Source organism: Lichenostomus cassidix, chromosome 4A, assembly GCF_008360975.1.
Source record: "Lichenostomus cassidix isolate B80296 chromosome 4A, HeHo_3.0, whole genome shotgun sequence".
Classification (NCBI taxonomy): domain Eukaryota; kingdom Metazoa; phylum Chordata; class Aves; order Passeriformes; family Meliphagidae; genus Lichenostomus; species Lichenostomus cassidix.
The window spans coordinates 12,610,722-12,626,269 of record NC_139485.1 but is presented as its reverse complement, the minus strand read 5'-3'; the positions used below and the strand labels follow the sequence as shown (position 1 = coordinate 12,626,269).

The 15,548-nt window shown below is 40.9% G+C and overlaps 1 protein-coding gene across 2 annotated transcripts in view; it reads right to left on the bottom strand.

Annotated features, from left to right (window-relative positions):
• The window catches only part of LOC146437497 (P2R1A-PPP2R2A-interacting phosphatase regulator 1), a 15,945-nt gene extending 1,197 nt beyond the window's left edge, over positions 1-14,748 (bottom strand). Inside the window, exons 1-10 of one of the 2 annotated variants that reach the window (XM_085060566.1) lie at positions 14,393-14,748; positions 11,089-11,167; positions 7,110-7,166; positions 4,990-5,033; positions 4,856-4,910; positions 4,309-4,401; positions 3,758-3,846; positions 3,069-3,130; positions 1,970-2,066; positions 1-882 (exon numbers count right to left, since the gene is read on the bottom strand). The exon at positions 1-882 is cut by the window's left edge and continues 1,197 nt beyond it. In XM_085060566.1, coding sequence (XP_084916692.1) covers positions 723-882; positions 1,970-2,066; positions 3,069-3,130; positions 3,758-3,846; positions 4,309-4,401; positions 4,856-4,910; positions 4,990-5,033; positions 7,110-7,166; positions 11,089-11,167; positions 14,393-14,547 — 891 coding nt within the window. In that variant the 5' untranslated portion in view covers positions 14,548-14,748 and the 3' untranslated portion in view covers positions 1-722. Of the gene's footprint in view, positions 883-1,969; positions 2,067-3,068; positions 3,134-3,757; positions 3,847-4,308; positions 4,402-4,855; positions 4,911-4,989; positions 5,034-7,109; positions 7,167-11,088; positions 11,168-14,392 lie in introns of both variants that reach the window. The other variant, XM_085060564.1, reaches the window with a different exon arrangement.
• Positions 14,749-15,548: the final 800 nt, after the last annotated feature.

The following is a 15,548-nucleotide window of genomic DNA, read 5'->3' as shown; positions in this document are numbered from 1 at the left end:
AACAGAGCATCTACCACTCCAATACATCATCTAAATGGGGAAGAAAAAGAAAGTAATACAAAACCCCAGAAGAATGTTCCACACCTAATTTAGATTTAGTCACAACAGCAGTCATGATCATGAATAAAATCCAACATATAAATTTGACAATTCACCATTTGCTCTTTTCTGACATCCACTGGAACACAGAATTGATTAAGACCCAATCATAATAGAATACAATAATAATAATAATAATCAATTCCCCTCTGCAATATTCTCCCTTTCATATGAAGAAGAAAAAAAAATATAAATATCTAACACTCTGGGAACAGAAACAATTAGTAAGCTGCTTCATTGGTTTTAGGCTGAGGACAAATGTGAGTTATCTGCCCTCCACAGGCAGGGAGGACACTGGCTGCTGGCAAGCTAAGTGTTCCACAAGCAGGACACATGCACAGTGTTTGTAAGTCATGCCAAGGAGATCACATCCACTGCAAACCAGCAGCCTGCTGACTGATGTGAGCACCTGACGTGTCTGCAGCCCAAATGCTTCTGCATTGTAGTAAATGTCATACAAATCACTAGAAAGGGAATTCCTCCTCAAGGAACCGTTCTGGAAGGTTTCTAGAAGTAATGACATTGCTGGAAGTTCCTATGAGGAACAGAATGGGTTACACACAACAGAAAGTCCGGGCGATATCCCGCCTGTTTCCCGGTGTCCATCAGCAGATTCCTGCTTCTCAGTTCATCGGTAACTTGGCCGTGAGATCCACTGGTAAAAACGGGGATCTGGAGTCAGAGAGAGACACTGGAGAGTCTGTGCTGGTGCCAGCTTCAGCTGGGGAGTCACAGGAGGAGCCTGCACTGCTCCTGTTGTCATCCAGGGCATGTGAGGACAGACTGAAAATGGAGCGACACCAGGAATGAGAAATGAGGCACTGGCTCAGGTAAGTGCCTAAAACCAGCCTCAATCATCACAAAGCCATTTCAAACACACCTGTGCACCTCTGAGGGAGCAGCAAGCCCTGTGAGCTGAAATACACCTGCAGCTACACACCTCCAGTCACTTCCAGACACACACAGGACACTCTGCCCAGTTCCTCTTTTGCTCACCCAAAATGGGGCACAGATCAGAAGTCCCAGGCTGAGCAATCCACTGCCAGCTTTACTCCATCCTCAAAGCTCTGGGCCAGCACAACAGCCAGAAGCCTTTTTGCCAGGAGAGCCAATGGTAAATTGTACTACATGTTTCACAGGACACAAATCTATAACTACAGCTGATCTGTCATCAGTGATAGAAGCAAAGTGATTTTTTTTTTCATTACCATCTCCTACACCAAGATGCAGCAATTGAACCCACACTGCTATGCCTACTGTAAACAGGGTGTGAAAAAGAGTTATGTTTTCAAAGCACCTTTAAAACATCTATTTTGCTATTGCTTTCAAAGCTTGTGCATTACCTGTACATCAGCTGAGAGGCACAAAGACAGAAAAACTGTGAACAACCCTTGACAGTTGTGTGGGCACACCCTATCTATGATTAACCTTTTGACTAAAACACTAGATCAAAATCCCTTGCTATTACAAATAATTACAATTTTTAACAAAGTACTTTTTATCTCCTCCCAGCAGGGAGGGTCAGACAGACTCGTGTTTCTCTGTAACTAAGAGCAAGGGAGAAAAAACAAAACCCAATTCACCCAAAAGGCATCAGCATTCACATTTGATTGCAATTTGAATCAGACTCCAAAAGCTATTACCCATGTCTTTTCCTAAACATGCTCAATTCCCATACAGTCAGAAACTGCAGAATTGTAGTGAACATTGCTGCCTGTTTACTGTGATAATTTCAGTGTTGTAACATTATGAGATATCTCTCAATAGAAGACAAAAGCAAGCACAAAAAACTTCAAGCATAATTACTGCTAGAAGGAAAAAGATTTGTACTGCTTCTGCTGAAAGGGACAACAAACAGCACAGCATTTACCATGCCCCAAGGTCCGCCTGATGTGCAGCCTCGGGAGTTAGCATGTTGGTGGATCCTTGGAATAATCTTTTTGGGTGGTCTTCCATCTCTGTCACACCTTTGGGAACAGGTAACAAGTGATAAAATTACTACTCATTTAACCTAAAATCTACTTTCAATGTACTTCTACAGAGCAAACAGAAGAGAGGTTCAAACTTATTCCAATAGATTATTTTATACGTAAAACATAGAATTTGGATGCTGAAATTTTAAAGACTGTTTATTTCCTGGAACCATTTTGTCCAAGCCTCAGTACAGTTTAGTGAGTTATTAACTAAGGCTTAGATACCAGATAATTATTCTTCAGTACTGAAGAATAATCTTTTTGTTTCAGTTTATCCAGCTATCAGTTCACTGACCAGCTTCACAAGAGCAGAGAAGCTGAAAATAAAGAAAAAGAACAAGCTCCAGGATTATCACGAAACTTTTCTTTTGACTTTGATTTCCAAATACTGTAGAAGAAGAGAGGATAGGTGTATGCTTAAATAGACTATGACAGCACTCAGATGAAAGTGTTTTAAAAGTTGTCTCAGAGCCAGAGGTGTTCTGTAACAAAGGTGAAGCACGAAGATATAAAAATAGATGCAATAAAATTGCCAGGAGTCAAACTTGAAGAAAAATGCAGGAAGACAGAGAAACATTTCCTTATAAAGCTGTAAGGTGCCTACCAGGCCTGTGCATCAGCTTTGGGTTTTGTAGAGTTATTTTAAATGTACAGTACCTGTGTGCTTCAGTTAACCAGGACTTTCAAAGTTTTCTGTTTAAGTTAAATATATCAATAGTTGTATTTACTGTTTTGTTAAGCAGGTCACATCAGATCTTTTTAATCACATCTATATGACCACAGCAATAGGGAGGAATTAGAACAAAACAACTACTAGCTTTACAGAATAGTAAACTCTAATTTAATGATTTGTATATTATAATATGTGTAATATATTTTATTTCTAGTCACTTTCTGAAGTATCAGCCATCTGGACAGAATTATGAAGAAAGCTACATGAATTAATATATAACTAACAAAGTGACCTATTGTATTAGCTAAACCTAAATAGTGTACCTTTTCTTTTGATTGATCCAAGAACACTTGGCCGAATGCAGTTAATTGGGCTCTGGCTTCTCCTGCTAAAAGAAGGCAAATGCTGTATTGAGATCACTATTAAAGGAGAAAGTTGAAAAAACAATCAAAAGAAAACAAACTACAGAGTGGAAACCACAATGAGAATAAGCATTAAAACAGCTCATCCAAAACAAGTCCTTTTTTTCCCTCTGAAGATAGGCCAGGAAGCACAGAACTGAGCAGGAAAAGTTTAATTACATTATTTCACAACTGGGGCAGTCTAAAAGCTCACATCCAGACCCTGAGACTTCATCTCAGCTGACAGGCAGTGCTTTGCTGAACTGTGAGGGCCTAGTAAAATTTAATTGTGTGCCCACATCACTCCAAGGAATAACAAACCCTAAATCTGTTTGTGTTTCCTTCCCATCAGAATTCAACTACTTAAGTTGTGAATGACAGCAATATAGAGACTACCCTGGGAAGACAGATACAGCCCATTTCCCAGTGTTATCACATGAGGATCTTGACAAATGTTTAACAACACTGTAAAATCTAAAGCCTACACGAGTATATAAAGTTGTGGTTGTGCTCAGAAATCAATTATGGATATAACAAATTTTGGTATTTCAAATACCTACTATGAACAAGCTACACCAATTTTCTATCACTGATATGATCTGGTGACTTACCTTGAAAATCTCCTTGTTGGACTTGGGCTGGGACTTGGAGGCAACCCACTGCTGCTCACCAGACTTTGCAAAGATGGTGAGAAACATTGCTGAGAGGAAAAGAGTTTCTGTTATTACTTACAAATACTGTATCACTCCCATGTGGTAACAATTGATGCTTAACTGCAGAGAAATAAACAACCCAGTATCAAGTCCAGCAACCAGTCACTGGGTATACTGAGACACCACTTTTTGCTACTGAGAAAAAAAAAATTAAAAATTGGACAGATTCCATTTTCGTGCAGATTTATTTCACTGTACTCTGGTTAAATAGACTTATTTGTTTTTTATTAACCACAGAATAACAGCTGAACACTCCCCAGAAATTCACATCCACAATACAAGCAGCTGGTATTTTCTGGTTTGGGGTTTTAGGGGGTTTTATTTACTCTCTAGTTTCTTACTTGCAGCTGAGTTAGAAAGGAGCAGGTGGCTTAGTCTTTTGCTACTAATTTGGTTGAATTTATTTAGCTCTATTTCAGATAAAACCATTATTACCACATTTTGCTCACCTTCCCTATTCCTCGTGTAGGTGAAGGAGCTGGAGAAACTGGAACAAAGTCTACTTGCTTTGGTGATAGTGATTTTTCAAAATCATTGTCGCTCTGTGAACAGTACACATAATTAATCTTATGAGCAGGTGCCTTAACAAGAAAAGGACAGATTGGTGTGAAATTCCAAAGTTATCCTCTATCATATAAACAAGTTTTAGGCATCCATTTATGAGCTTATGCTTAACAAAAAAACCAAAAACAAAAACCAAAAAAGCCTTAAAAAAGCCTTAAAACATTACATGGAAAGTATCAGAACATTGCAGAAAATTTGAAAAGGCAGACATCCATGCAATTTTCTTTTGACACAGCAGCCCAAGGAACCCACATGCACCTTGAACAACTGATAATTCTATGCCTTGTTAGTGTGAAAAACTGCTGATCAAAAGCAGTGCTATACTAACACCTTAATTGTAGGTCAAACTATCAAAGGAAATGTTGACATGAGAGAGTCTCTAGTATCCTGATACTGATCATGGAAACACAAATTAAAGCATGAATGCATTACCAAGCTCAAGCTCTCCTCCCATGAGTGGCTCATCTGCATTGCTACTTGCACTTCTCTACAAAGAAGAAAAGAAATGTATTGTTTTGGGCCCACAGAGAGCTGCAGTGACTGTTCTACTTTGCCTTAGTGCTCACCTTTCACGAACGGTTTCCCTGTTCAGCAAATTCATTCCTTCTTCCTAAAGGATTAGCACATGAAGAAGTAAGGTCAAAAAAGAAAAAAAAAGCACTTTGTTCCAGCAGATCAGAAAAGCTGTGGTTTCACTTCACTTTGGCATGTGGAAAATTTAATTCAACTCGGTTAAGCAACAATAACCTCAAGTTCTCACTCCATGAAAAGGAGTGAGGAGGAGAGGATGAGAAAGAGATGTAGCAGGAGAGACCATGACATGAGAAGTGCTTATGGGGGCTGCTCGTTTCCCAAGAAGCTTTATTTTCATTACTAACCAAGAGGTAGCTACAAAACTGAACAACGATGATATGAACCAAAATTGTGCACATGCCAGAGTATCTTTATGCAGTCTTGAGTAATATCATTTTACAAAAGGGACACTAGTACAGATAAACCTCAAAAGCATGGCTGGATTCTTACCTTACTCTATGGATTAGTGACTAACTAGACACTTGTCAGCATCTCATTTGCAATACACTGCATTGCACACAATGAATTCGGGATTCAGTGAGGTTTTTTTCTAAAAAAAACTCCATAAAATATCATTAAAATGGATCAAATATGTAAAATTAAACTAAACATTAATACCAAGTACAAACAAGACTCAATCTCCTCTTAGGCAGACACCATTCCTTAAAATTAACTGAATGTTATCCAGTCTGTTCAGCAAATGAGCAGATTCCCTAATTCAGGAATAAAAGCTCAACTAAACATCTTCACAATCTCCTAAGTAGGAAGAATCTAACCTACTTCACCTGTGTGATAATTTGCTCAGATGTGAAAGAGACCAGAAGTAAATCACACAGTTCTCAGGAAGTATACAGGACATGGAATTAATTCCAACTAGTGAATCCAATGCTCAAACACAAAATGGGAAATTACACTGTTTGCTCTAATAAATGGATGGCACAAATATGAACGCAGAGCATTTTCCAGAAGATTGAATTATCAAATTTTACTTCATGTAATAGAGCAGAGCCATAACAGTTAATTCTTTTGCTCTCAGCATATTTCTCATTATATCTCTCTGCTCACTGCAGGGGGGTTGGACCAGGTGACCTTTAAAGGTCCTTTTCAACCCAAACTAATTTATGATTCTGCGATATTTACATATTAATCCTAAGCTTTTTTATATTGTTAAAAAGAGCTGTACAACTGACCCGAGTGCTTCAGAGTCTATTTAAGCCAGTAAATTATTTACATAATGAAAGCAAGCAGTCATTTTCTTCAGGATTACTGTGCAACTACCTTAAATAACTGAGGTGGGAAGCAGTGCCTTCCACCACTCAGGCACCATACCCTAAAAATGGTGTCTGAAGCATTAAATGGTTTTCTTAACTTTAGACCCTGTAAAAATCAAGCCTATACATTGCAAACTAGCCAGCTAAAAAACAAAATTAGAAAAAAATTAAGCATCTTCAAGCCAATTTTATAAACATTTCACTGTCAAAAAGTGGAGATATAAAATGAAGGAGCCACAAGAGTTTGAGCTTGTTGATTTTAAAGCTGGAGTCCTCTGCCTGCAGTGTACTGGCAGGGAGCAGAGCTATTTGAGCCTGCTCAGATATTCCCCACACCACCCCCCTTCCTGAGTGTTTGCTCTGGTGCCCTTCCCCCTCTGCTCATGCTGTGACAGCACAAGTACAGGGATCTGGATAAGAAAATTATACAGATGAAAAATAGCCCAGCCAGAAGAGTACAGACTATTTTTCAGCCAGAGTGCTTCCTTATCCTGCTCATTTTCTGGTTGCACAAAAGTCTTGTGCCAACACAAGTTAAGGAACACTTTGTTATTGGCCCCGAATATTTATGCTGGCACTGCTGCCAAAAACTTGGTGAAACTTTACCCTAAGGGTTTACATTAAAGGTTTCCTTTCTAAAATGTCCATTTTAAGAATCCTCTCTCTGCTCAAATCTTCTCCTTGCTGTAAGATGCATTTTGCTTCATGAAACGTGGAACAGAGCAGGCAGTTTGAAAATAAAATCTACAGTTAGTTGAAGGACATTATACACCAACTGCAAAAAGAAAAAAATACCAAACCAGCCACCTATAAAAAACTAATTTAGAAGGATCTGTGCTTACTTGTTTGATTTGATGAAGCCGGCTGCTAGGAATACGGATAGGAGATGATGGCACAAACTGCAAAACAAAGTCACACACAATTGAAAGTACAGCAAGAGGGAAGGAAAGGTACTACAGGAAAGTTAGTAACCACTCTGTGGTGCTACCCCAAACTAAAAAAAAGTAATTAAAAAACCCCCACAAAATTGCTTATAATATTCTCAGTGTATATATGACCTATATTACTTTACTTACAAGAACATGTTAATATGCATTTCCACATTATACTGCTTTGTAAGCTCACAGATGCTAATTGGTATCAGCCTGGCTTCCACTCCATTTCCAGGCAACTAGAACTGACAGCCTTACCCACAGAATGGAGCTGCTTTTCACTAGCACACTGTCACCCTAGTATATATGCTGGCATAAATATTTTCCTTGATGTGATTCAGAATATTTATTTTAAGTGATCCAGAAAGCTTCCCAATAGATTCTTTAAAAATACAAAGCCAAACAACACATTGCACAAAAATGCTCCTGGATTGTTGTCTGCTTTTAAATGAGTACTTTGACAGGTGAAAAAAATCAGCTATTAGAAGGCTAACAAAGAGTTAAACACTTCTTTTATAGTTTCTCAAGAGCTTCACCAATTTGGGTGAAATCAGAGAAGACGTCACTAAAAATGGTCTTCTGTTAATGTTGACAGTTTTGCATCAAGAGCTCACTGGAATGCTACCATCTAAAACTGCACACTCAAAACCGAGTAATTTAAAGTGATTATTTTCTCAAAATATAATTTTCTTTCATCTATTTCCCATCCCTCACATTGTCGACCCTCAGCTGATTTGTCATAGCCATTCGGGGAACAAAAATTCTAAGCTGAAGCCTTGAATAGAGGTTTAACTTCTCATTAAGGTGACAATCCTTCCAAAAAATTAGGTGTCTTTTTTAAATGGATGTGCTCAGCAAGTAAGGTTTGCATTATTATAGGTGTTTTTATACTTAATTCATTATAAGGCTTTATCTGCTTCACAAAACATTACTAGAGCTCTTCATCATGCTGAAGCTGGAGAACTAACAAGCATTCAGTTAACTGTTACTGCACCATCTTCTCATCAGTGCCACAAATACAAAGATTTTGCTGCCTAACAGGGAAAGTTAACACAGACTATTAATGCTTCATATATCCAGAACTCTCCTTCTAAAAAAACAAACATCAAGACATCACACCCTTCTCACAAAAGAATTCAGCCTATCAGACTCACACAGAGGATGACTAACGTTTGTGCCAGAATTTAGTCATCGTAATATAAACTACTAAAGTCTAAAAGCTACAATATCTCGATTTGCTACTTTTAAAGTCCAGTTTAGGTCAGCTTTACTGTTACACTGGGTTCCAAAAAATCCTGTGCACCTAATAAAAATTCCTTCAAGCTGCACCAGCCAATGCAGACCTTGAGTTGACCTTGATTCTCACACAGAGAAAAGGATTTGGACAATAGTGCATTCCTGCCTATTCACTCTGTCATTCCACAGTAGAAATGCATTTGTTCCACTCATTATATTCTAATTTTATGACTCTGATCCACATACTTTAAGGTTTGACATTAATAGAATATGTACAAAAATAGTGGCTTGTGGTATAAAACAAAAATGAGAAGAAGACAATTAAGTGTTCCTCTGCAGGGTCTGATGCACTATCACAGCTCTGAGGATCCTACATCTTGTTTCCAACAAGTCATCATCCTTGCTTTTTGTCAGTCTGTAAAACTCATTTTTGCTCTGTTTGCATCCTCTAATTCTTGTGCATAGAAACCTGTCACTTTCAAAAGATACTTGCTAAACAAACTGAACCTATTTATTAAAATTATGCTACTCAAATCTCCAATGTTTTAAGAGAGCACAAAGCTTAATAAAAACACTACAAACTGTTAGACTACCACAGGGAAGAGAAACACCTTCCCCCCTTTTCCAGGGTGTCAGACACTGTGCTCCAGTGCAGGTAAAGTTTCAGCAGTGCCAGGCTGGCAGGAGCCACTGCCCAAGTGAGCAGGGACTGCCCCAGTGCCTCTGCCCTGCCCTGCAGTGCCCTCTGCCTCCTGCCAACACAACCACTTGTGGGGCCACACTGAACCCAGCAGGGAAATTACCTGCCTCTAAAAAAAAAAAAAAAACAAAATAGAAAAAAATTTAACATCAACTTCTGCTGAAATAGCACCTAAACATCTAACCGCAGACTCAGCTGGTCTGCCTAAGGAACAAAACAAAAACCCCAGCCATGCAAAACAAAACAAAAAAGACACCAAAACATTTACTCACTGCTATCTTCTGGAAGGAAATAAACAGCAGATACCGAGCCTGGTTGACCCCTCCTTGGCAACATGTAGTGTCAGAAAACTGCAGATCAAGCCCCAGCCCAAATGGCACCACTGCCCTTGCAGTCATCATTATAAACCAGCTGGAGTCTAAGACTTGGAGAAGCTGCTCCAAAACCAGATTGTAGAATTCAGCTGAGCAACTGGGACAGCACTGAAGATGGGAGTTGATGGAGTATGACCTCCAGTTATCAGAGATTTTAGCTACTCCCACTGCTCCCATGACAAGGAACACCACACAGATTAGACAAACACTAATCAACTTCTTTTCCACAAAGTTGAACAAAACATAAAACTTCAGCTGTACTTATAATACCAAAATAAAGAAGTTTCAGTCACTACTGGATCTTTTAACCCTCTTACAGCTTACACTGCAGTAAAACTTGGATTAGTTTTCTTAAATACAAAGAAGTGGGTTTTGAAGCACACTTTATCACCTCCTTACATAAAATTTAATTTACCAAAGTAGATGTGATCTAGCTCCTTAGAATATCTTTAACATCATAAAACTAAATGTACTTCTTTACTATAGGAAGAATAAGAAGGTTGCTTAGGATCCTTGATGCTGAAAGTTTAATTCTTTTCAAAAAATCATTTATCTGTGGATGATCCTGGTTTAAGACCACAGAAGGACAAAAGTCTCTAAGATCCTTTGCAATTTCATCCTCCCTGCCATTTTCAACAGAATCACAAACCAGACCATAACTTAAAGGAACATTTCAAAGCAGACAAGGCACTGACCTAGCAGTCAGTGGGGCACTTGATTTTTAGTGTAAAATTTGATTAATTTTGTCAGAACCTGGTCAGCTGGGAGTGAAGAAGGACACTTTTTAATATCATTAGTGTGAGGGGAAGGGTTAGAACATCTTCCCATGAAGGTGGGACACTGGCTAAGTCCAGGAGACTGCAACATTTACGAGGGGCAGGCAGAAGAGCAGCCCATCCATTAATTGCCTCCTGCTTCCCAGGAAGTTCTCGGCAAGGTACCCTGAATTCCCATCTTTTTAGACCAGCAACTGAGGATCTTTAGGGGTAAACACAATAAGCTGAGCTTTCACCTTTGCTTCTTTTCTCCTTTTGCCTGACCACAAGCACAAACAGATTTACACTAAGCTACTACCCTAAAAATATGAAGAAAGAGACTTTAAGAAATCTTGACCATAACACTTTCTATGAGCTTTTATATCCCAGCAGGAGAAAGGCTTTTCCACCAATCTTCCTTGTACATAACTATTCTGGCTCTGTTACAGATGCAATCCTTTGCTAAAGTATTTGTCTGCACTTTTTTTCTTAAGCATCAGAAATCATTTAAGTCATTGATTACTGTCAACAGCACAGCTATGTAATTAGTTTTCTTAGCAAACTACCTTTCTTGCTCTGTTTTGGAACATCTACTTGCATTTTATAAGCAAAGTTATGGTCACAATGAAATACAAGTATTCTCCAAGTCAAATCGTCTATAAGTAACATTTCACTGTAGATACAGCATATTAATGTCACAGTCTAGAGCCTCGTTTCTGAAAGCAATGTGGTATTAGTTTCACAGACTACAATCTAATTGTGTTTATTCCTGTTTGCACACTGCTGCTTGGCACCTGCTGGGGTTGGTGTAAGAGTTTCCTTACCAGGCTGTGCCGATTCATGACCGTGGTGCTGTTCCTGCGGGTGCGCAAGACGCTGGCCTGGAACACCTGCGAGTTATCGCTGCGAAAAGAAACACTTGTCAAATGCAAAAGCCATTTCCTTCCTAGCAAAAAGTACCTCTTCATACGAGCTCAGTTTCAAAAGCTGTGACAGCTCTCTTGTCAAGACAAAGCACTCCAGAGACAGGTAGGTAAGAACTCTTTCAGCTTGTTGGCAGAGAGTGCAAATCAACTTGTTCATCCTCAAATTCCCAGCTACTTCAAGTAATGATTTCAATTAATCATTTTGTGCCTTCAGAATAATTGAAGAATTGTTTAGACTATGGGGATTTATTATGTTTGGAATGGCTGCTGCTTGTATATTGCTTCAAATGTCATTCAGCAGAACAAATGTATATAAATGGCTTGTAAGCAGTAACTGAAACCAGCTTCGATCACACAGATAAAACAGAATTCAAAAATATATCATCTTGGTAAATCTTATCAGTACCAACATTTAATATCTTCTGAATGTTTTTCCAGGAAAGGTTATATTAAACTTATATTAAACTTACAGTAAAACCAGTTTTTAAGACCCCAGAGCAGCGTATACATTTAAATGGTATAGGATTATTTATTTGACACAAAATGAACTCCTTTCTCAAGGCAACTTTAGTTCTACTGATTCCTAAAGCAAGTTTCACTGGTCATGTCATCACTAGTGTTATCAACAGCCAATGATCGATCAGCACTTAATGAATGTGACTGCAGAAATAAGCCAAATGTTATGGTCATGAGAAAAAAAAAAAATTTGACTCACAACCCTACAATTCCCATGCTCAGATGAGAAACTGCATAGGTGAACAATCCAAATGTAAGACTAAAATCAGACATAAATTACAAGAATTCCCATAGTATCTTTTTGTTTCAGCTGCGAATTTGGTATGAACAAAAGGCCCCCACAAATTCAATTTTTTAAAACTAATCTGACCAACAGCACTACCCTGCTGTAAGGACTGATAATCCTACTGCACTTTCATGACACACCATTGCCAGAATCCTCCAGTTTAAAAGACACCAGTTAGATGCATAAGTTTTAGACAGCTTTCATGTAGCTGTAAATAAAAAACAAATAAAGCTTATACTGTGAAATAAAAAACAACAGCAATTGGCATAAGCACTGTACTTTCTGCCAAGAAAAATGCATAGACTCTCCTTCTCCAAAATGTGAAGCACATAGGACCAGACGTCATTTACAATTTTCCAAGAAGTTTCACTCAGCTCACACCCACGAGAGATCAAACAGCTGCCATTTGACAGAGGTGGAACAGCAGAAGTTTAAGGGATCCATGACACGATGTTTAGAGATGAGCTTTTGGCTGAAGCCAACAGCTACAAATTCTTTTCAGTGTAAGTGTACTGGTTGGCATGCAAACAGAACACAAACAGCACATCCTGAAACCCAGGGTCTGAGTCAAGAAAACAGGTTGGAACAATTCTGTCCCACATTACCACAGGCTGAGTCCAACACTCAGTGCTACCTAGCAGAGAAGGAGAGAAAAAAACCCCTACAAATAACCCTTCCTTTAATCTCCCTTGCAAAAAAACCAGAGCTGGTCAGATCTCAGACTTTTCACAGAAATCTACAGTTCCCATTAAAAATCAATTTTATTTGGCACAAAAACATGAGTTAAAAGTTCTGTGAAAGGTAACTTCTGTGATATAAAATATTCCACTTATAACTGTTCTCTGTATCTACAGCAACTCATTCTCTAAGTTCCTTACTAAATCTGTTAATGAAGAAGACAAAACAGGAGGCAGAGAAGAAAAAGCAAGCTGTGTAAGAGCAAGAGCTTTTGTTTCAGTTTACCCAACAAAGCCATTCTGGGAAAAACTGAAGTTTCTTGCCAAGAGCTGCAATCTTGCAAAAACAGTATTCTGATGGAAAATTCCAAACTAACAGGCAAACCACTGCAAGCACCTCAGATTAGTTCAATGGCATTTCAGTTTTATTTGTATGAACACCTAACTCATACTGTATGTACAGTGTCAAGGCAAGAGTTTAGGCTTACCCTTCTACCTGCCCAAACCCTGAACTCATTTTTTTTTTAAAGAGTCAAGGGTCTTACAATTCACAACTTAAGAAAAGGCTGAGATTATAAAAGCATCTTGTCTCAGTTACACAATTAGTTTACCTGCTCAGAAACCTCCCAGGGGAGAGCTGCCATACCCAACCATTCCATACTGCATCAAAATGTAAAAAGGGAGTTGTTTCATTGTGATTATGTAAAAGGATGACAATTACATTCACTTAAGATTAAATCATGATGGAATAGGCAAGAAGCAGTATTTCTTCTGAACTGTCAGGCACTGTTAACCATTTTGGCAAAAGAGGTATGTGAGATTTGTTCATCACTTGATACCCAGCTCTTTACAGAAACAGAAAGGGAAAAAAAAATCAATCCACCCGGAAGTACTTATCCTGTAATATACTACGTTTTATTAAGTTTACTGTCAATATGCTCTTTCAAACTGCAGACACACCACCATCAGGACCCTATAGCTGGATGGAAGCCACACCACGTAGCAGATGGGGCATCTCCCAACTCCTCAGCATCCCAGAGGAGACACACAACAGCACTCTGGGTTATAAACTCAATCAAACCTAACTGTACAAGAAATCCTACCTGTCTGAAAGCTCTCACCTGGTCCCTGCCTGCCACTGCCACTTTCTGTCCTGTCAGCTGAAGAGAGACAGAGCTGGCAAACACCCAACCCTCCTGCAAACAGACCTGCCACAGGCTGCTGGCAATAGCCAAGCAAAACTGTCTACACAACACAATGTATTTCTCCCAGTAATGCATACTACAAAAATTAGTATCATCCAGAAAAATTCCTGTTTTACACTAAATGCAAAACTTATGTCAAGGTCTCGTGGAATGACCTTCCTGACCGAATCTGCCTGATTGTTCTAAAAGCATTTACTGTTGTAATCATACACAAAGCAGTGATTTATTTGGTTCAGATTCGATCCATTACAGAAACCATCGCGATTGTTATCCGATGTATAAGAACAGCCACAACTCTGACGTTGCGGATGGTGTTCCTCTGCAACACACAGCAGACCTCGGTGAAAACAAAGCGTTTCAGTAAAACCAAAGCACGTCTCCCTGGGCTCCCTCGCACCCTCCATATGTTCTTTAAATCCCTCCCCGCCTGGGACAGCGCTCAGGAAGCCACTTTTCCCCCGGGCGCCGCGGAGCATCCCCGCAGGCCGGGCCGGGCCGGGAGCCCCCGGGCCCCTCACCTGAGCCCGTGGATGAGCGGGGCGCTGTTCGACCGCCTCAGCCCGCCGCCGTCGCCCGGGGCCGCGGCGCTCCCCGGCGGCAGCTCCAGGTCCAGCTCCATCTTCTCCTGAGCCATCGCGGTGCCGGCGGCTCCGGCGCCTCCCGCTCCGCCCATTCACGGCCTCAGGCCGCCGCTGCCCCGGCCCTGCCGAGCCCGCGGGCGGGGGGGCGGCCGCAGCAGCGAAGCCGCATCCCGGGGCTGCGGGGACGGGCGGTCCCGGTGGATTCGCGCCGATGGCCGCAGCTCCGCAGCCCCGCGGCCCCGGGCCGCTCTCCCCGCCCGGCCCCAGCGCAGGCGGGCCCGGCCCAGGGCGCAGGCGCGGCGCTCCCGCTGAGGCCGCTCGCCCACAGCTCGGCCAGATTTTAGGTGTCCCAAGTGTGCTCGCCAGCGCTCTTTCGCCAAGGGTTACTGCGCTGGTAGCTAAATGGCGAAAATATCGCCTCCGAGTTCGCGCCGAGCTGATGTCGCTCGCGGGAATAACAGCAGATGGTTCTGTGCAGGCCCAGACAACTCCAGGAATAAAGAATAAAACCAAACGTTTTCAAAATACTTTAATAGCTACACGTGGCCCTAATTTATACCTAGAGGAGGTTGTGGTGAAATGGGCTGGAAGGTCAATGCCACACTGGCTGACGGACGGTGCTGAGGCTCCGAACTCTTGGGGAGAAGTGGGTAGTCTGTGGTTTGCCTTAACAAGGCAATTAACCATAGAATCGTGGAATGGTTTGGATTGGAAGGGACCTTAAAAGGCTTCTTGATCCACTCCCCTGCAGGGACAGCTTCCACTACCCCAGGCTGCTCCAAGCCCTGTCCAGCCTGGCCTGGGACGCTCCCAGGGATCCAGGGGCAGCCACAGCTTCTCTGGGCACCCTGTGCCAGGGCCTGCCCAGCCTCAGAGGGAAGAACTCCCTGCTGAAATGCAATCTAAACCTACTCTCTTTTAATGTAAAGCCATGCCCTTGCCCTGTCACTGCAGGCCCTTGTAAATAATCTATCTTCTTTCTTGCAGGTTCCTTTCAGGTAGGCCACAATGAGGTCACCCAGGAGGTTCTCTTCTCCAGGCTGAACAATCCCAGTTGTCTCAGCCTTTCCTCATAAGAGAGATGCTCCATCTC